The sequence below is a fragment of the Eschrichtius robustus genome, chromosome 18 (assembly GCF_028021215.1).
Source record: "Eschrichtius robustus isolate mEscRob2 chromosome 18, mEscRob2.pri, whole genome shotgun sequence".
Lineage (NCBI taxonomy): Eukaryota > Metazoa > Chordata > Mammalia > Artiodactyla > Eschrichtiidae > Eschrichtius > Eschrichtius robustus.
In genome coordinates this window covers 25,036,507-25,059,003 of record NC_090841.1, presented here as the reverse complement: position 1 = coordinate 25,059,003, position 22,497 = coordinate 25,036,507, and the positions used below count along the sequence as shown (strand labels likewise).

The 22,497-nt window shown below is 38.9% G+C and overlaps 1 protein-coding gene across 4 annotated transcripts in view; it reads left to right on the top strand.

The window, feature by feature from the left end:
- The window catches only part of AKAP11 (A-kinase anchoring protein 11), a 53,300-nt gene extending 47,738 nt beyond the window's left edge, over window positions 1-5,562 (top strand). For all 4 annotated transcript variants that reach the window (XM_068527060.1, XM_068527059.1, XM_068527057.1 and 1 more), the window contains one exon: window positions 1,765-5,562. In XM_068527060.1, coding sequence (XP_068383161.1) covers window positions 1,765-1,905 — 141 coding nt within the window. In that variant the 3' untranslated portion in view covers window positions 1,906-5,562. The remainder of the gene's footprint in view (window positions 1-1,764) is intronic.
- Window positions 5,563-22,497: the final 16,935 nt, after the last annotated feature.

Sequence of the window (22,497 nt, the reverse complement as noted above, 5' to 3'; positions counted from 1 at the left end):
GGTTTTTGTCCAGGAATTTTCCTTATCAGAACTTTGGTTTAATCTTACTATGTAATATAGAGTAGTCCAAAGAATAACCAATATAAGATAATCAGTAATAACAAAAAACGAATAATCAAGTTACTCTTGATTCCTGGTTCAGAATTTACAAAGATACTGTTGAAAGAGGTATGTTCAAAAGATATTATGTAAAAAAGTTTTTTTGTATTTTGTTGTCTTTATTTACACTTCTTGGATTTTTCCAGTATAGATTTCTGTTTTGAGGCAGAAGCAGAAAATAAGACAGAAAGGGATGCTCAGGACGTGAATTGTCAAGGAGAAAGAATGGGTAGGGGAAGTATTAGAACTGACCTTAGGGAGGCAAACATTTTCAGGTCATTTAGTCTTGGATGAACTGAGGGCTAAGGAAGTCCTTAGGCAGAGCTGAGTGTAATGGTGCTGGTGTAAGGGAACCTCATCCCCACGTAACCTAAGAAAACATTCTTGCAGTTCCTCAAAAAGTTAAACACAGCGTTATCATATGACCCAGCAATTCTACTCCCAGGTATATACCCAAGAGGAATGAAAACATATGTCCATGGCAGTGTTATAATAGGCCAAAAGTGGAAATATCCTAAATGTCCATTAACCGATGAATGGATGAATAAAATGTGGCATATCCATGCAGTGGAATATTATCTGTCAATAAAAAGGAATGAAGTAGAGATATGCTGTACCATGGAGGAAACTTGAAATCATTATGCTAAATGAAAGAAGCCAGGTCACAGAAGACCATATATTTTATGATTTCATTAAAATGAATGGCCAAAATAGGCAAGTCTATCGACTGAAAGTAGATTAGTGATTGTCTAGAGTTGAGGGGGTTTGGAGGAGTGGGGAGTGATTATTAACAGGTAGGGCTTTTTTTTTGGTGTGATAAAAGTGTCCTAATATTGATTGTGATGATGTTGCATTCAACTCTGTGAATATAATGAAAACCATTGACTGGTATATTTTAAATGGGTGATTGTATGGTATGTGAATTATATTGCAGTAAAGCTATTTTTAAAAAGGTTAAGCATATTTATATTACAAAAAATTAGTTTTTACAGAACTAAGTAGAAAAAAAATGAGTGAAGACATGTTCTGATTGGTGGTGATAGTTTATTTAAACGTGCATTTATTTACTTTTAAAAAAAAGAGCTATAACTGATATATAACATTGTATTAGTTTCAGGTGTACAACATAATGATTCAATATTGGTATATATTGCAAAATGATCGCCATAGTATTTAATATTTATTTACTTTTTTGGTTTTTTTTTTTTTGGAAACATTAACATTTTGTAACTTAGAAAGCCATGTTTCCGTTGAGGCTAGAGTGCGTATTCCAGGGAAAAAAACACACTATATGTTGTGGAAGGAAAATCCACATCCTTTTATTAAACTTGACATTGTCTTTATTATTTTATGTTCCTAATTGAGGGTATGGCAGATGTATTTAGTTAGGTTAAGAATTTCCTGTAGAAATGTAGCCTCTCTACGCCCACACAGAAGGCGTATATCTGCTGGGTGAGGTTTGTGGGATTCTGGCTCCAGCAACCCCAAAGTGGCATTCTGTGGAGGAGAGTACTTATAAAAGCCAGGAAGGAAAAATGTTTAATTTGTGTAAAGAGTGGTGGTTTAGGGGAGAAGACCTTGTTACAACTGGGAAACAGTATTTTACTGCAAACACCAGGATTCTTAGTTTTATCTGATGTTGGACTTACCTTTCTTTCTTACTAGCTTTCAAAACGATTACAAGAAAAAGGTTGGAAAGTGGGAGACCTCCTGCAGGCTGTGCTTAAATACTGTGAGGCGATGGAGAAGACGTCCAGCGAGGAGAGATCCGAGTCCCTGTTTGATTGGCTCTTGGAAAATGCATAGAACAAACTCCAAACCAGTGTATTTTATTATTTGTTTTGAGAGAGGAAGGAACAGATTAAGATGCATAGGGTAAAATTTGAATAGTGAATATTAACATTTAAAGTGAATTGGGAGGAAGGTAAATATAGCTTTTAAAGTGTGTTGTGTCATCACATGGTATATATAGTTCAAACTTTTGTAATCTCTCAAATATTATCTTTGTTTATTCTTCTATACACATGTGTAGTGTGTTAATACCCTAAGAACATGTATTTGAAGGCTTTCAGGGACATTGACTGACAGCATTCTTTTTGCGTCCAAATAGTGCTGCTAGAAATTGCACTGAGGTGGCTGAGGGTGGGTGACAGGGATAGGGAGTTATATTTTGCTCCTTTGCAAGCAAATGGTATCCTATTAATAACAAATCTCACATCAAAAAATAGCATCGAGGCTAATTTTTTTTCTGACATCTTTTGTCCTATTTTTAAGGGTCAATTTTATTTTCATAGTTCAGCCATTGGTAGCTTTTTGAATCCCCCAAGTTATTTAATTTCTTAGAAACATGAGTAGTTTAGGTTTCTATAAATATCGTAAGTGGTAGTTTCCCTAGCCTTTCATCAAATGACATTATTTGCTAATGTTACCAATTGTTCTGGCATGAAAGCAAGTGTGTGTGTGTGTGTGTGTGTGTGTGTGTGTGGGGAAAGGAGAACTTTACCTTGCTAGTGGTTGGTGCCCTCTTTTATTTTACTCTTTTCTTGTTAGAAACCCACTGTTAACATTAAAAAGGTGCTTTAAAATAAAATGTCTATAAAGATTGTGCAGTAAGAATTTTTATTTCTTTTTCACTCTTTTGGGTCCCCAACTTATCCTATAAATGAAAATAAAGGTGCAAAACATGTTGAAATTTTAAAACTTACTGTTAATTTGGAAATGCATTTAGAGAAGCCCAATAATTATTTTCACTGTTGGGATTTTGGGAAAAAAAACACCCCACTTTAGCAAAGATAAGCTTTTTCTAGAAAAAAATGGGACCCTCCCCTGAATCCCTTCCCCAGTAAAGTGTAGCTGCACTGTTTTGTAAAGTCCTCTGATATGGTCTTTCTGGGCTCTGCATTTTCTACTACTTGTCTTTAGTAACTGCGAGTTGACTTGAGTAGAGGACCAGGATTGTGTTTTGTATGTGAGGGTATGTGTGTGTGAATTTTTGGTTCTTCCATTAGCAGATTTTGTAACCCTAGAGTAAATCATTTTTTGTTGGAGGCTTTGGTTTTGCTCTGTTACATTTTCTTTTTTCTTGAGCACTGACTGTTCTGGAAGCTGCACAAAGTATAGAAGACATAGCACCCACCAGGGGACAAGGAATAAGGGCCCTTACATTAATTTGAATTATAATTACAGTAGAGAAATTATTTTATTGCTTTTTAAGAAAAATACCAAAATCTATTTAAATATTTCAAGGTTACACTGTGTAAGCTTTGGTTTTTCTCAATTTAAGATAAAGAAATAGAGCAGGCCTTAAAAATAAATTTTCCTGAAGTTTCTTCAGGTATTTTTTTAAGGTGGAGAAATGCAGGAAATGTATATAACCAGAATTGATTCTGTCTTTAGCTTCTCAGAACTTGATATGCAGCAGCACTGGACTGGGTTTTTTAATGTTAGGAACCAGGTTGTTATAACATAGATTGATTGATTATTAAGCTTAGATTGAATTTTTACAAGTGTATAACTGTCAAGTTGTGTTTGTTGACTTCGATGTATGTACGGGTTTTATTAACAGCAAAACTGAGTTCTGAATTTCTTTTAAGCTAAAGTGACAATGTATTAGTTCTGTAAAACTTTCTGTACTTGAAAATGTTTGTTTATTTCTCTTACGGTAAGATTTTCCTCATATCTTTGTTTTCTTTGCATTATCTGGAGCTGTGATGGATTCAGAATTCCCTTATTCAGCCACTGCGGACTGACAGACCAATCCTTAGACACTAGCATGCATAGTGCTAATCACAGTGGAACTCCACACTTCTATCAGTTCAGTGCAGGGGTGTAGAGAAAAATATTAAGTGTTGGCAGATGTGAAAAGAAACGGGAGTTAAGCTTCCGTATATAGAGAGAAAACATTGGAGTTTATAACAGTATGTTTTAATCAAGAACAGTGTAAACTTACTTTGTTTAAAGGCACTTTGTGATTTTTCCAAAGACGTTGTAGATCTATTTGGTTGTTCAGCCTTCAGAACAGATCTGTTTGTTGAGGACGACTCTGTCTTACTTTGTTAACAATATACTTGGCATAAGTAGATTTATTATGACAGTGTAATACTGCCATTCTGCACACGTTGGCCCTTATGAAGTATGATATTTTATTCAGAACTGTTAAAGTTGTGTTGTGCTTTGGGTTGAATTCTCTGTTGTATCAGTTTCAGAAACATCGAAGGATCTGTGGAAAGAAAGTGAAGGAGGCCTCTGATGGGGTTTTTAGAACATTGTTTCAGACTGAAATGGGGCACTTCTTTCATATTCTTCTTTTCCCAAGCCAAGATTAAATTACATTTATATTTTGGGTATTATTAATTTTGATTTTGAAAGTATTTCCTGATTTATACAAAAGGAATGACACGGAAGAAAATTACAGTATCTATTGGATGCTGTGACACAATTTAATGGAGTAATAAAATCTTTGAGAATATTCACTCAGTGAATATATGTGATAACATCTTCATATTTTGAAAAATGTTCCACTTACCCTTTCAGATATTTGATGTGAATTAATTCAATTCATAATACTTTCATTTTGCTTAAATAAAGGTTTTATTTTGCAGGTAGGAGAAGTTAATTACTTAATTAAATGCACCAGGTATAAAGTGGAAGCTAGTTTACCCACGTGACTTTGATATCATGCACGTTCCCCAAATGCAAAATTTAACCTTGACTCATCATCAGAGTCTAGATGCAGATGTCTTCTTAGTTAATTATTTAGCAAATATTATTCTTCCACAATTAAAATGATCAATTTCCCATCAATCTATTGCTTTAAATTTTGATTTTTCAAGGGAAACTTTCCACAGAATTTTTAAAGAGTAATGCATCCATATTCAGGGTGTAGGGAAAATACTTTCCACTTAAAACCCTGGCCACCTGTCACCAGCACATGAGAATTAGAGCTTCCGTGGGAATTATGAAATTGTACTAAAATGACATGCATTTTTTCTCATTTTTATTAGAAGACCCTGCACACACTTACTCACTCACTGTATTCCTGTTCTGAAGATGCAGATACAGTGTTGGTCACTCTTGTCACTTTATTTATTTATTTATTTGTTTTAACCGTCCATGTACATTCCTTTCACATGGGTAGAAGTATAGTTCTAGAAGTTCATTGTTTTGTTTTTGTTGAAATGTTTGAATACTATTTAATATCAGGTTTTAATATTTCTGGATTTACTACCTTTGGTTACTTGTGCAGTGTTAAAAGTAATTCACATTTTTGTTTAATATACCAGATATAGAGCAAAAGCAGCTTTGAGTAATTGTAGCTGTTTGTGCTGAATTACTACATTAAGATCTTGCATAACAGTAACTTTTTTTTTTTTTTGCTTTTCAGTAATTTAATATGTTCATTTACCAAAATACGAACTAAAATTTTGTTTTAGCAGTGGCTCAAAATAAACATTTCAGAAATTACTTTTGTAATAATGTGCAATTAATTGTTCTTTTATCTTTTTCCAGTTGTTTAAGTCTGTGATCTTTCTCTCCCAACTAAGAATTCCCCAATAAACTTAAGAAATGCCTGGCCTTGGTTATCAATCTGTAGTATCTTGTTAGCATACTCAGTATTGAACAAAAAAACAAAGGCATCGAAGTGAAATTGCTGTGATAGAAGGCACATTGAACAACCTCAGTACTTCTAACATGGTTTTCAAGAAGAACGGAAGCTAGGAATATTTTTAATAGGACAGTGAATCCTAAGTTCTTATTCAGGTGCCTCTGAATGCTGACAGAATGACTTGAAAGGCTATTTGCCCAATTTGTTTGTGGATTTTAGTGCAAAGTATCGATGGAATATTGTGATTGCCTTGAATATGAGCGTGTTAGGAAACACTTCTGGCCTGGATTGAGCACGTCTTCCATAGGATATAGAGATCAGACCTTTGTCATGCTGTATAGCATCAGGCACTTGAAAGTTACTAGGTGCCAGTTGTTTATTACTAATGGAATTTGACTTCGTTTTAAGTATTTTAAGCCTAGAAATTAGAGAATGATTTTCTAGCTTTTCATGAATGTTTCAGAATGCTAGGAAATAATGATAGCATATAATGGCTTGGGTGCGAGTGCCTCCCAGTCACCAAGAAAACAATTAAAAAAACGCTTTGCAACAGTAAGCAAGATTGCTTAGACTGCAATTCCAAAAAGGAAAAAAATTTCACAAGGAATGGGAAGTTGTGACAAATGACATTTAAACAACTTTGCACATTGCAAATTGGGATAATTTGTGACCTGTGTTTTAACTGGGATAGAGAGGGGGGTGAGGGACAGGGCTTGAAGAATTACCTCACATTTTTTAAAGTATGAAAGATGGAAGAAGTCACTCTTGGTGCTACTATGCAAGAAGTAAAAACTGAGCCTTTTGCAGCATCATTTACAGCAGGAACAATAAAGAGTGCAGGAAGGCTACTCCTTGGGAGTCGTGGTTGCATTTTTTTCTCCATCCTTTGTAGTTTTGTAATCACCTCACTCTCATTTTACTTTTGTGCTCTGGGGCAAGGAGGATAATATTATAGATAAATATTATCTATAGATAAAAAGAGACATTTTCAGGAGAGGATTGGCGCCTCCAATTTGACTTTTTAGGTCTTTCCTCCCGCCCTTCTTTTAAACAGACACCTAGATTTCTTAGTTTAGAGCAAGAGATTAAAACTGAACTCTTGTGTGCTGAATTCTGCCCACTGATATGCTTATGCTTTGGTCCAACGTGAGATCTGATTTTTCAAATAATTGCCAAAACTTAGAAGTAAGGAGATCTCACATTTAAATAGGTTTTGTATTTCAACTTTGCTTGAAACACTGGATGCCCTGGAGTACTGATTGGAATTGGACTCCTGTGTGGCAGCGGTTTGCCAGGAGCTAATAATGATTGCTCCTTTAGTCCAGTCCTTCTGTTTCTTTTTGCCTCTGGCCTGACGTGCTCCACTTGGCTCATTTGTGTTGCCCGCTGGGGTCCTATAGGTGGCTGAGATGCAAACTGACTTAAAGCAGGTGAGATACTTGATGTGCTTAGAAAATCTGAATGATACTCCTGGAACTCTTGCCTCCTCTAGGATTGTGCAAAGAGGGGAAGGAAAGTCTAGAAATTATAGACTTGGTGAGTTTATTGCTCTGAGCAGAAAACAAATCATAATTGTTAAAAGCATAGATTTTTAAGTATGTAGAGAAGAAAGCAGGGAGAGCCAGCCTAGGTTTACCAAGAGCAGATTCTATCAGATTTACTTTTCCTTTTTCAATAGAACGGGCATGTTCGAATACCAGAGACATAGTAGCTAAATATTTTAATGAGGCATTTTATATGGAGAAAGGAATGACTAATTGTGGCTTCCTAACTCTTTGAGAATGTAGAACAATAGTTTGATCAACAGTCTGCTCGACAGTTATGCTAGAAGCTAAAAGAGAATAACTTCAAAATGCTGGTTAAAAAAAGTCAAATCTAGAAATTCGTATCCTTCTAAACTACTTTTCAAGAGTGAACATAAAATTAAGGTAATTTCTAATAGACTGAAAGAATTTACACTTAACCTGTGCTGAGAAGAAAAACAACTGGAGTGGATACCACTTTTCCTAAGAAGGAAATTGAGCTCTGAAGAAACAGGGAAGAAGCGATGTTTAAAAAAAATAATTAAAATAGAAAATGAAAGAAGGAGCAACCACCCAAATGCAATGCTTGTTCACATAATAATCCTGTTTCCTATTTATGGCAAGCACTTCATGTCATTGAATCCAGACTTCATCTTGTCATTATTATTCCTATTTTTCCTGTGAGAAAACTCAGGGTCAGAGAGGTGAAGTTTTTTACACAGCAGGCATAGTTGTAACGCCCAGGTCTGCCAGGCCCCAAAGCCCAAGTTCTGCTCATTACACTACACTGTGTCACCATAATTAAAAACCAAAATATGAAAAGATGACAACTAAAATCACCTGTAATAACGTAGAGACAACAACTATTTACATGTTGGTGTGCTTCCAGTTTTTTTCCTCCCATACATATATTTTTCATGTTGGGAATTTCCCTTATTTCATAAATATTTGTCAAAAACATTTTTCAAAACTCCACACTCACCTTTGGACTTTTCAAGTTTGTTAGTCAATGAATCTCACCCCTCTCTTAGCTGGAAATATCTTGACCAGAGCTCTTTGGTCTGACTGATACACAGTTGTATTTTCTTTGCATTCCAACTACTTGGTGTTTTGAGCTCAAGTTGGTTCAGCTGTCAATCTTTACAATATAAGTATTTTAAGTAGATCTTGGAGAAGGACAGTATGTAAAAAGGGTCTCCGATTGGCTTTAAGAAACCAGGCAAAGGTATTTATCTCAGCTTGACTCTTTTTCTTCTTTCCTTGTCTTCAATCTTATTCTGCCCAGCAGAGCTGACAGCAGTAGAGGCTATTTCATTCATGGTGTCCGTGTTCCTCAGAACACGGTGAGAAGAAAATGTTGCAAAAAGAACAAATGTCCTTTCCAAACTCTAGGTTTCCTTTTTCAATTGTCTGGTGGCTTTCTCATTGCCCTCTTGTCATTTCTGATTCAGCATATCTAAAGTGGAGTTCATCCTGCCCCAGCAAAGATACACTTTCTCCTACATACTTTACCAAACATTGATCTGGCCATCCAGGTTGAACACCCTTGAGTAATCTCTCAATTATTTTTGACCTCTTCCTCTCCACCCTGCCTTCCCACTGCAAGAGGAAGGAGAGATGGTAGGTCTCGGGGGAAGCAAGTAGTCCTCCATTCAAGGGAGTGGGGAAAGAAAGTGAAATGTTAAAAGATGTTCAGGAAAGTTTGCAATTGGTGGGAAGTAACCCCACACTCCATAGGTGTAAGAGACATTCCGTAAAGATCTACCTTGCACCTCAGTGATTTTGAATCAAGTATGTGTGGTTATAATCATTAATACAATTATTTACATGATACAATATACTGAGTCTGGCAAAAGGAAGATACTCATTAACATCAGGTGATTGATAGGAGTCACCAAGACATGAGCCACATTTCACGATTCAATTGTCTCTAAGGTAAGTTAAAGAAAAGCACTATAAATCAGCTTGTTTACTGACTGCAATTTTTGCCAGTATGGTAGATGACCAACCCTTCCATTAAGAAATTTTTAAATTTCCTAAATGCATTGATAGGCTGGCATGAAGGCAGAAACCTAATGAAGATAGAAATGCAGAGTTGTAAGCAGACCCTGAAGTCAACTTTGGCTTTGAAGGCATTTGCTGAACCCAGTAAACTTGAGTGTGTGTGTGTGTAGCATTCGCATATCTATCTATATTGCATTTACATGTATCTATATTATCTGTCATCTATCTATCTGCCTCTCATCTATCATCTGTTGAGAAAGATTTATTTTAAAGAATTGGCTCACATGACTGTGAAGGCTCACAAGTCCAAAATCTGCAGGGCAGGCAGCAGGCTCTAGACCCAGGGATGAGCTGATATTGTGGCTCTAGTCTTCTGGAAGAATTCCCTCTTTTTGGGGGGACTTCAGTCTGCTTTCTCTTACGACCTTCAACTGATTGGATGAGACCCACCCACATTATGGAGTGCCATTGGCTTTACTCAAAGTCTATTTATTTATTTATTTATTTAGTTTTAAAAATTTATTTTATTTATTTTTATTTTTGGCTGTGTTGGGTGTTCGTTGCTGCGCCTGGGCTTTCTCTAGTTGTGGCGAGCGGAGGCTACTCTTCGTTGCGGTGTGCGGGCCTCTCATTGAGGTGGCTTCTCTTGTTGTGGAGCACGGACTCTAAGCATTCGGGCTTCAGTAGTTGCGGCACGCAGGCTCAGTAGCTGTGGCACACGGGCTAAGTTGCTCCACGGCATGTGGGATCTTCCTGGACCAGGGCTCGAACCCGTGTCCCCTGCATTGGCAGGCGGATTCTTAACCGCTGTGCCACCAGGGAAGCCCCCAGTCTATTGATTTAAATGTTAATTTCATCTAAAAAATTCCTTTTCAGGTAAAATACCTTTACTCCGGACATGTTTGAGCAAATATCTGGTACTGTGGCCTAGCCAAGTTGATGCATAAGGTTAACCATCACAGTGAGCTTTTGGCCCTGGCCAAAGTGAAGACTATGCCCAAAATATAAAAGTGAACTTGGGGTCATGGGGCAAACAACTCTCCCACCCTGAGGATTGGAAAAAAACTTTTCTGTCTAAAACTTTGGTAGTGACTCGAGGAAAAGTCTTCCCTGAGAATGATAAGCTAATTCTCATGTGAGCTTTTGCAGTCTAAATTCACCCTACCTGGGTGGTCTGAAAAGCCTCAAGCTGAGAATTCAGTTTAATATTTTTCTGTAAATGTCCTGAAGCATCTGTCAGAGGCAAATAAATCCTCTTGAATAGCCCATGTTCATCCTAGGCTTCAATTATTCCCAAAGATAAAGTTCTAAGAAAAATGAGAAGCTTACTTAAAAAAATTACAAGACCATGAACATGATTCAGCAGAAATGACAGCGTGGAAACCAGCTGAAAAACTTCATATGTTGGTATTGTCAGACACAGATTATAAAGTAGCTGTATTAGTTTGTTTGTTTTTTTTAAGACAAAGGGGAGCTTACAGGTGAACAGAGAACCTCTTCACATCCAGTGGGATGGCTAAAACAATAAAAGATGGATAATAACAAGTGTTGGCAAGGACGTGATTCCCACATTGCTGGTGGGAATTTAAAATGATGCAGTCAGTTTGAAAACTGACAGTTCCACAAAAAGTAAAACAATTATCATATGATTCAATGATTCCACTCCTAAGGAGATACTCAAGAGAAATGAAAATATAGGTCTCCACAAAAGCTTGCACATGAATGCTTATAGAATTATTCATAACAGTCCCAAAGCAGAAACAACTCAAGTGTCAGTCAACTGATGAAGAGATAAACAAAATGTGGTTTATCCATTCAATGGGATATTATTCAACCATTAAAAGGAATGAAGTAGTGATACACGTTACAACATGGATGAACCTTGAAAACACTGTGCTAAGTGTAAGAAGGCAGATACAAGAGGTCATATATGTATGACACAATTTATATATAATGTACAGAATAAGCAAATCCATAGTGACAGAAAGTAGGTTAGTGGTTTCCAGGGACTGGGGAAACAAGGGAACAATGTGTGACTGTTAATGGGTACAGGGTTTCTTTTGGGGTGATGAAAATGTTCTGGAATTATATCGAGGTAGTAGTTGCACAACTCTGAATAAACCAAAGACCACTGAATTTTATATTTTAAAAGGATGAATCTTGTGTGCTGAAAATTATATCTCAGGAAATCTAATAAAAAATGAGCAGACAAGAAAATATTTTTAAAAAACAGGTAGGAACTTCTAAAAATGAAAACAAAAGTAATTGAGCTGAAAAACCTCAATGATCGAGTTTAAGAGTCATAGCTAAGAGAGAATTCTTGAAGTGAAAAAATGATCCGGAATGCAGTGTAGAAAGGCACAGATGTGATATATGAGAGAAAAGTTAAGTGACGTTGAGGGAAAGGAGAACTAACAGAAGGCGAAGAGGGAGGGAACGAGCAGGATCAATATCTGAAAAGATAATTGTTGGAAATTTTCCAGAAATGATGGAAGAACCACTCACAGTTTCAGAAAAACCTAACAACCCTCAAGTAAAAATAACATACCTAATAAATTTTCTAGGAAAAGCTATACACGTATTCATCTACTTTTCCGAATTATTCAATAAGCAAGCTAAAATAAATTTCCAGGATTATCAGTAAGAGAACATAAATAAATTATATATGTTTAAAACTAGTGGTGAAAAAGAAAACAGAAGCCAAGAAAGAATAAAAAAACAGTTGTGGCAAAAAAGCACAAAATAAGATGGTAGATCTAAGTCTTGCTTCTCTCATCCCTCACAGGTGTTCCTGAGACCACCCCACCCCCCAGTAAACTTCCTTCACAGAAGCATCCTAGTTTGTTTCCAGGGCAACCTGATCTGTGAAATTAGTGCAACCGCTTTAGAAAATGATTATTACCTAGTTAAGTTGGACTTGTGTGTGCCCTACGACACAACAATGTTAGATATAAACTCTAGAGAAAATCTTGCTTATGAAGACCAGGGGGTATGTACAATATTTATCAACAGTATAAACTGTGATATGTTCATTCAGTGGAATTTTATACAACGGTGAAGAAGGATGATAGTCACATGCTTCAACACAGACGCACTGTAAAAACATAGCAAAAGAAGCAAGACACAGAAAAATAAAAAGAGTGAGTCCATCTACAGAAAGTTCAAAAACAGGCAAAACTGTATAGTTGACCCTCCATATTTGTGGGTTCTGTGTCCCCGGATTCAACCAACTGTAGATTGAAAATATTTTTTAAAAAATCCAAAAAGCTCCAAAAAGCAATCTTGAATTTGTCACGTGTCCACAACTATTTATATAACACTTGCATTGTGTTTACAATAATTTACATAGTATTTACATTGTATTAGGTATTTTAAGTGATCTAGAGATGATTTAAAGTATACAGGAGGATGTGCATAGGTTAAATGCAAATACCATGCTATGTTATTTTATATAAGGGACTTGAGCATCTGTAGATTTTGTAGCTCCACAGGGGTTCTGGAATCAATCCCCCGTGATGACTGTATTATATTGTTATATATACATACATGCATATATGTATAAATACATGCATCCATTTATAGTCAAATATGTGTATATGTGTATAAAAATATAAGGGAATAATTAATACATAATTCCGGATAGTGAATTACCTGTGGAGATGGGGGCCAGGGAGAGGATGCAGTAGAGCCTTCTAAGGTACCAGTAATGTTCTGTTTATGAGGGGTAGGTCCCTGGATGTTCAATTTATTGTTTTTCCTCAAATTATACACGTTCTTTATATAACACTCTAAAATTTCACACTGAAAAAAATTCATTCAAAACAGATTACTCAACAGAATTTGTTCAAGGGGGCTGTGGGGTGTATTAATTAGGTGTTTCCTGAAATGTTTCCAAAAACGACTTTGGAGAAAAATGATGTTTAAGCACAACTGAAGATTAAGGGAAAAACCAGTCAGAAAACTCTTCTGTGTCTCCTGAACTGTCCCCTGGAAAACATACACATTACCTAGGTTTTCTGCTTGTCAGCCTTTTAGAGTTGGGGTGGGTGAGGGTGAGGGAGGAGACAGCTATCCACGGAGAGTCAAAGAGAAGCTATTGCCATGGCCTGTCTTATCTCCATGTCTGTCTCGAATCTCCTGGTCTGTATTCCTACATCTGGACTCCCACCCCACCTCCTGACACAGCTAGGTTATCCCCTCCTACCCTGGTGTTTTAACCAGAAGTGCCTGTTGCCCAGCAAAGCGACTGGATCTGAGGGAGAGGATGGAGGGAGGTGGGGCAGGGGAGGGAAGGAGATGGAGGAAGAAGAGGCTTTAAGTCAGAGCCAGAGCCATTAGCAGGAGTAAATGCCAGGAGATGAAAGGACACCATTTAGCCAGGGAATGCTGAAGAAGGGCACAGCGGCAGCATGGCCAGTGTGGTCCTCAGCCAGGAGTGGGGAAATGCTGATCTCCTGGGAAGCTGCCTTGTGATTCAGTGTGAAGAAACAGGAACTGAGATGCTTGAGCTCTGGACTAAGGCGGTCATGTTGGCGGCTTGCTCTCGACAGTGGTACCCAGGCACGCCCCAGCCAGGCTGGACTGGTCATAGAGCTGCAGGGCTGGAGGCACAGCCCTTCGGCAGGTATCCTGCAGCCTCTCCCACGGGGTTCACAGGTAACCAACCCTGGAGCATATAGCGTTTTATTACAACAAGAGGTAGTCTTTGGGATGGGACCACAGAAGCCCAAACTACCGGTCCAGAAACATGGATGATCCACTCTGCTCTCCTAAAGCTGCAATCTTACTTTGAGCCTCTAGGTGGTGCAGCAGCACAGTCTACCGCTTACAAAAAAACCCTAAATAAAACTGCAAAATGCTTCCTGCGACACAGTTAGCCTGACTCCTTGAACCATATCTTAGTCTCTTGCGGGCATTCCTTGTTTCAAATAAGCTGGTTTTTAGGGTCTTTTCTTGCTGGTCTCTCCACTTCCATCCCCGCTCAGAATCTGGATCATTTCCTCAATTCTTTGGTCACTTCTGCTCAGGTTCACCCCTCAGTTTCAGGGACCTGTCATCAAGGGCACCCCCTGGAAGTACCAGGCACACGGGAGACGTAAGTGCAAGCGGCTCCTCATGCAGTCACATCCTGCTCGGGTGAGCAGCCTGCAGACTGTCACCACCAGCATTCCTCGGGTGTTCAAGCCACCTTCTTCCTTCTTATTATACCCGTTCCCACCTGCCTCCCCTCCGCATACATCCTCGGTCACACCTCAGAAGCTTTTCTGGAATTTTCTGTTAATATTTCACCATGTCCCTGCCATTTATAATTAGCTTTTATTCTAAGTGTACTCTAAATTTTACTCCAAATTCAGTCTCTGCTCAGCGTCACCTTATAAATATGGTTGTCCCTGACCTCGTGTGGGAAACAGCAACTACCTTCCAACACTCTTTATCCCCTTACGTTGCTTTATTTTCCTTCTTAGCCCTTTTTCCACCTGAGATAAGTATATATTTGTTATCTCTTCATTCCCTAGAGAGGAAGCTCCCTGAGAGCTGGGACTTGGTTGGTTTTGTTCTCTGTTGTGGCCTCAGCCCTAGAACAGTGTCTGGCATGTGGTGGGCACTTGGCAAATGTTTTCTGAATGAATGGGTGGATGGGTGGATGGATGGATGGATAGACAGACGGTTGGATGAATGGATAGAGAGTTCTGCCTTTCCCTAACAGACCAGTAGGAAAAACAGTGTCCTGGGGGTTTGGAGTCTAGGGTTCTGGCTCCAGTTGAACCACTGGTGGACTTAGAGCAAGTCACTACATCTCCCAGCGTGGCCTGTTCCCTAATCTGTAACACGAGTGGGTTGGACTTCATGATCTGCAGTTTCTTCCTGCCCTGGCAGTTTTTGGTTTTATGATTACACTTCCCAAAGGTGCCGAGGCCATAAGCCAGGTGACAGACAACATGCATTCTTGGCAAGAAACTGTTGCAATTAATAACTTGGCATCAAAAGATGCATTTATATATATATAGATAAACACATAATTGCTCCATAATCTTTAAGTCTTTAAAAAACCATTTTCCTAAGAAAATCTTGTATTGGTCTTTGCATATATTTCCATCTTGACCTCTGGCTCCATGTATTAATGATTCTGATTATTCTGACAAATAAAGGGATTTTTTAAAAAGTTATTGTTCTTCATTTGGGATCTTCCTGGGTTATTTCTTTTAATTAGTAATTTATGATTATTTAAAGGGTTGAGAATATTCTATAGCAGACACACCTACAGGTTCCTCATTTTAGAAAATTAGTACCATTATTTTCAAAAAGATATCATGCTTCTAGTGTACTTCCAACAAGGTAAGTAGGTTTCGAAATAAAATAATAATAATTTAAAAACTCTTACCTTTGAAAAAGAATGATCACCATAGGCCATGATTTTCCTCTTGCTATTTGGTTGTGATTGTTTTGTAGGATTGGCAGGTGTCTGGCATCTAGAAAACCTTCAAGTATTTTTTTGAGTGAATGGTCAGTGGCACGTGAGAGAAAAAACTCATCCTGAGATATAGGTACAACTTCGTGAAAGTAGTTCTCTCTTTCTTTTCTGAGGGTGGAAATCTAAATGAGCTTGGGGGCAAAAGGAAAGATTCTCCTAAGTCCTCAGTTTTAAATGTTTACTCTTCTCTAGAATAAGGAAAAAAAACAAAAACAAAACTTGATACCTGTGGTAAGTAGAATAGTGGCCCCTCAAGCCCAAGTCCTTATCCCCAGAAAATGTGACTATGTTACCTCACGTGGCAAAAGGGAGTTTGCAGATGTGATAAAGTTGATAGAGGGACATTATCTTGGATTATCCAGGTGGGCCAATTTAATCTTCTTAAATTGGGAGAATCTTTCCCAGCAGTAGTCAGGGGAAGATGGAATTAGGGAGAGAGAGTCGGAGAGATATGACATTGTTGGCTTGGAAGATGGAGGAAGGGGCCAAGAGCCAGTGAATGCAGACAGCTTCTAGAAGCTGGAAAAGGCAAGGAAATGGATTCTCCCTTAGAGTCTCCAAAAGAAATGCAGCCCTGATGACCCCTTGATTTTAGCCTGGTGAGACCCAAGTCAACTTCTGTTCTGCAGAACTGTGAGACAGCGAAATTTGTGTTGTGTTAAGCCACTAAATTTGTAGTAATTTGTTACAGCAGCAATAGGAGAATAATACATTACCTTCTTGTTTGAACAAATGCTTTGAGCTCCCCAGAGTAGAAGAAGAGAGGCCAGGCCAGGGATCTAGAGCTGTGCTGTACAATACGGTAGCCGTTAGCCACTTAAAAGGGGGCTGGTCCAAATTCAGCTGTGCACTAAGTGGAGAATATACATAGATTTCAAAGATTCAGTATGGAAAAAAAATCTTAATAATCATTTATTCTTATTGATTAGGTGTTGATACTATTTTGGATATATTGATTTAAATTTAAAAATTATTCAAAAGTATTTCACCTGTTTTTTTTAACTTAAAAAAATGTGACTATTAGAACATTTAAGCTACATACATGGCTTGCATTTGTGACTCACAGTGTACTTCTGTTGATCAGCTCTGGTATAGAGTATCACTGAAGGATAAGAGATGGTCATTTCAATGGCGGACAGTTCTCCAACTAAGTGGAGAGATGTGACATTCAGGTATAGGTTTCCAAGAGGACAGGTCAGGCTTCCTTGCAACTTCCTGTACTGGACTTCCTGTAAGAGAAGGTGTCGTGTGGGTCTTTACATCCTCAGCACCTAGCAGGGTGGCTGGTACATGCTGACACTGTTTGCAGAGCATGCACAGGTGCTGCTGACCCTAGAAGGTGCTTTTTGATCAGGCACAACAAGACGGTATATTTGTCTTGAACAATTGTCCTGAAGGACCTAAGACACTGTGGTCTAACAGAAAACAAGATGCAACAAACAGGTCTTTTCCCTTTTGGCCAGTATATGTTGCCCTACCTTACCCGTCCTGGATGAGGTCTGTTAGCATTTCCAGGAAAGAAAGATGTCAAAAAGAGAAACCAAAAGGCAGCCTCAGATGTCTGAGCCCAAATACCAAGAAGCATTCCATATAGTGATTTCTGCTGGCCTATTTCTTATCTCTATGGTAACTTCTCAGTAATGCAGAGACAAGTGGCTTGAGCCACTTTGACTCGGGAGACAAACGCTTCATTTGAAATTTTGGTTCTCCCCTGATGTGCCCCATGATCAATCTAGTTCCCTGTAGTTCCCTTCATCATGCTTGCATAAAGAGACAAATGTTTACATTGATCAGTACCGAGTGCTGTGAGAATTACTTAGTGACTCTGATTAGAAGCATTCTTTAAATCTCAGGAATAATTTGTGTCAGAAACAAATTATCTGGGAACAGGATAGGGGATTCTGATCGGTTGCTTTGCTGCAACCCTAACTTTGGCATTTGCAGAATCTTTGGGGGTTCTAAAGCTGTTAGAGGTCCAAAGTGCCATATTTGAAAGTGTCCACCATGGCAAATTGAAGCTAAACATCGCTGGGTTTTTTTTTTTCCCTGTGTAATGTCATTTGCTTAACTCAGATGAACTTTGTGCCATTAGAAATGGGGAAATACAATTGATTTTAATGCCATGTGAGTCTGTTTTGAGGTCTTGTGGACGGAAATATCCTGGTTACTTGGTTCAGATGATTCATGTAGTAGAGCAGTCTGGGGAATAAACTTTATCTTGTCCTTGACTTTATTTTTGTTTTCTATATGGAAACTCATCATTTGAGGTTGGCAACGTGGATTTGCACTAAAGTTCTTCAATGAATTTTTTTCCATGGTTCTCTATTTCAGACCCGAGCTCTCCAACTCTAGGCTGTTTTCCAAAAGCAAACGCACTCACAAGCCCTCTGAAAGACCGCTGGCCTGTCAGATATTACAGTTAGCTCTCCTCTGAGGTTGGTTAGGCTCGGAATTCATTGCCTTTTAGTCAAAATAGAGAGTGTTACAACTTATTCCCAGGAGTGAGAAAGCAAATCAGTCATGAAAACGTTGTCGGGGGAGACTTGCTGGTACACAGGACAAGCTCATTAGTCTGATCCCCATGCTGGGGCATGGGACGGGTGACTGGTGATAAAGTGCTGATGGCCAGGTAATTGAAGACAGTGTGTGTTCATATTCATTGCCCCTGCTCACAGGGCTGTCTTCAGCAAAGAGTATGGCTGGTTTGGTTAAATACACACACACACACACACACACACACACACACACACACACACAAGTTATGTTTTTCCTGATGCTTCAAGAAAGTCTGTAAGTTAAGACAAATGATATGGGCTGGGAGTAACGGACCATCTGTCAATATGAAAATGTCATATTCACAGGAAATGGATAACATGCCCAGCAAAACAACCAACCTATATAAATGAAGAGATCAAGGCATTAACTATCCACGGAGAAAATAACAGAGACACAATCCAACTGATCCATAGTAGACTCTAGCAACCTATTCTAATGTTACAGGTAAGATTTCTAATAGCCATATCTGTTTATCCTCTTCAACTAAACAATTTTAATAGTCCCAAGGCTTCTATTTAAAGTTGAAGACCATCCATTAGTTAAAATTATATTTCTTTTAATTGACCAAATATAGAGTAAATATCCTAGGGCTTTGGAGAATACCATTAGACCATGTACAACTAAGCACCAGTTGATCAAGCTTTGAAGATGTGCACAGAATATCCTCTCTCCTGCTCCCTCCCTGGTGAACGAATAGCTTTTGTCCATGTAATGTTATGTTCAGCTTGAGGGCTGCTGGAAGCGATGTCTTTTATTTTTCCTTTTATTTTCTTTATTTTGCTAGCTCTCAGAGCTGGAGGACACAGGACAGTGTGTTATCACCATCAGAGTTTAAAGCTTATCTTTGTGAATGTGATCGTACTTGGGGGTTGTCAAAACCTGAGGAAATGTGGCCTCTGGTGAATGGCCATGGGATAATAGGACAACGTTTTCAGGGTGGCCGGGCACTGGGAACACCACTCAAGGGCCAGACAGGCATGGGCTGGTCATTTTCAACGTTGGAGCCTCTGGCACTCAAGTGTGGAGGGAAGTAGACATTTTGTTGGCCATTTGTTTCTCTGCTCAAATATATCTGGATGGTAGCCTTTTAAAAGACAGCACCAAGAACTTATATAACTGTGCCTTGACTTCTAATGGGTGGAGCAGTTCTCAGAGCTTTCTGAGATCCTCTTTCTGGGTTATAATCCTCAAATTTGGCTTAAATAAAATTTTCCATTTATTTCATAAATAAATAAATAAATGAAAAGCAACACAGGCACCTGCCGTGGCATCACCTGATTCGCTTCCTCTACCTGCCTGTTGGTGAGTCTTGCACCAGACCTACTGAATCATAGCCCCTCGGGATGGGGTGCCTAGGAATCCTAATTTCTCGAAATAAACTTTTAATTTTCGAATAGTTTTAGATTTACAGAGAAGTTGCAAAGATAGCACAGAGAGTTCCCATTTACACCACACTCAGTTTTCTTTATTAATATCTTACACTGATATGGTCCACGTGCTACAATTAATGAGCCAATATTGATACGTGATTATTAACTAAAGTCCACATTTTGTTCACATTATGCCCTTTTTCCATAACAGAATACCCCATTACATTTGATTGGTAGGTAAATGTCTCCTTAGGCTTCTCTTGGCTGTGACAGTTTCTCAGAATTTCCTTGTCTCTGATAACCTTTCAGACTTTTGAGGAGTCCTGGAGAGTATTTCATAGACTGTCTCTCAGTTGGGATCTGTTTGATGTTTTGCTCATGGCTTGACTGGCGTTTTGGGTTTGGGGAAGGAAGACCACAGAGGTAAGCTGCTCTTCCCATCACATCCCATCAGGGGTTCCTACTATCAACATGACTCACTCTTGATGTTTACCTTGATCATCTGGCTGAGATGGTTTTGACAGTTTTCTCCACTGTAAAGTTATTCTTTTTTCGCATCTTTTCATACCATATTTTTTGGAAGGTAGTCATTGTGGGTAACCCACACTTAAGGAGTGGGGAGTTATATATAGTCTACCTCCTTGATGGGGGAGTAGCATTGGAGATTCTTCTGCATGGTAAATTTGTCTGCTCTCCCTCCTTTATCTATTCAATCATTTATTTATATCAGTATGGACTTATGGATGTTGGGATATAATCCAATACCAGTTTGTTAATCAAATTACTCCAGTTTTTTCCATTGGGAACTCTTTAAGTTGACTCCTGTATCACTTTGATGTATCCCCATTGTTGTGGTTTTGTGGGTGCACTTCTGGGACTTTCTGCCACTAAAAGATGTTCCAAGAATCCACATTTAAAATTTATTTTATTTTATTTTTATTGAAGTTTAGTTAATTTACAATGTTGTGTTAGATTCAAGTGCACAGCACAGTGACTCAGTTATATGTATGTATATAAGTATGTGTGTGCGTGCATATATATATATCCACATTTTTTAACGTCTTTATTAGAGTATAATTGCTTTACAATGGTGTGTCAGTTTCTGCTTTATAACAAAGTGCATCAGTTATACATACACATATGTCCCCATATCTCTTCCCTCTTTCATCTCCCTCCCTCCCACCCACCCTCCCTATCCCACCCCTCTAGGTGGTCACCAAGCACCGAGCTGATCTCCCTGTGCTATGCGGCTGCTTCCCACTAGCTAGCTATTTTACATTTGGTAGTGTATATATGTCCATGCCACTCTCTCACTTTGTCCCAGCTTACCCTTCCCCCTCCCCGTATCCTCAACATATCCACATTTTTAAAAGGCGCCAACACACTCTAAAATTCAAGATTTATCATTTCCAGACATGGAAGCCAGAAATTTCCAAATGGCCTGCTTATTGATGAATGTGGGACCAGGCGGTTAAAAAAAAAATTACAGAATAATTTGTGTCTTCAAAATCTCTCTACGTTTATTCTGTAACCTACAAAGCCAAGGCATGTAGAGAGGGGCACATATTCAAATCCAATCAAGAGACTAGGAAACACCTGAGGCATCATCAGTGAAGTGTTTTCCTGGGAGTCGCAGGGCTTCTGGGCAATGGGCACCTCTGAGCTAAGTCCCTAGCAAAGAGGATCTGGAGCCATCTCAGCTGCTTCCTTGGGGCTTGCTGGTGACTCCTCTGAGCGAGGGTCAGAGAAGACCCAGGGACAGCAAAGCTGAGGGTTGGCTGTGGGGTTGGGCTGGGTGTCCTTCGGAGAGGGGTTGTACAGGGAAGGCCTGGATTGTAGGAATGGGAAGAAAGTGGCTCGTGTTTGCACAGGATACTGAGTGTGTGTCTCTGTGTGTGTGTCCACGCAGACTTGCGGAGGGGTAAACACTTCTTCCATCTTCCTTGATCACAGCCATCTACCCTTTATAACTGGATTAGACCAAGAGCTTGTTACTGAAGCATGTGCATGCTGTGTCAACACACCGAATCCAGGGAGGCACATCTAGTGCCCATTTCTGGATCTTGTTGAACAGTCTACAATGATGATGAAAATCCAACCACGGTACCCAGACCCACTCCAGCATGAAGGCAACTGGCTCCTGCTTTTCTGGGCTCTTCCTTGGTTTCCATAGTTGCCTTGGCTCCTCTGCCATCGCCGAACATCTGTTTACCTTTTCAGAATGCATCTGGCAGTGTTTCTAATTAGTGATAACGACAAATTACATATACTCCTAGACATCACGGCATTTTTAAGCTGCTGAATGTCTGGTCTCCCGGCCAGGAATAGCTAGTATTATTATGTGTAGACCACATTATCCATTTTGATGATTCTTCTCCTCTCTACCCCATGTCACTCTTCCTGCCCCCATTGTCCTTCTCCCAACACGTATATCCTCTCTCGATTCTGCGGAAGACGTGTAAGGACTCTCTCCGGGTAATCTTCCCCTGGCGGGTACCTTGTCCGCACCAACTATCTTCCAGCTATGATTCTTGGCACACTCTGTAGCATTTTGGAAGCACTTGTGGTTTCTTTTTTTCTTTTTTTTTTTTTTTTTTTTAGCTCTTTAGCCTCTGTTGATTATTTTTATTGGGGATTGGGGGTGGTGTGTTTTGTCTCACAGGGCTTTTTTCCATCTGTTGATGGGCTTGAGTTTATGGCAAAGATTCATTTGAAATGGGCTTGCTCTCTCTCTCTCTCTTTTTTTTTTTTTCATCTGAGGCATGAGTGCGGATGGGCTGTGCTTTTAGTTCCCTTGCTGCCACCTGGGAGGAATTTGTCATTTCATTCCTAAAGAAAAGAAAAAAAAAAAAAAAACACATCTGAAGT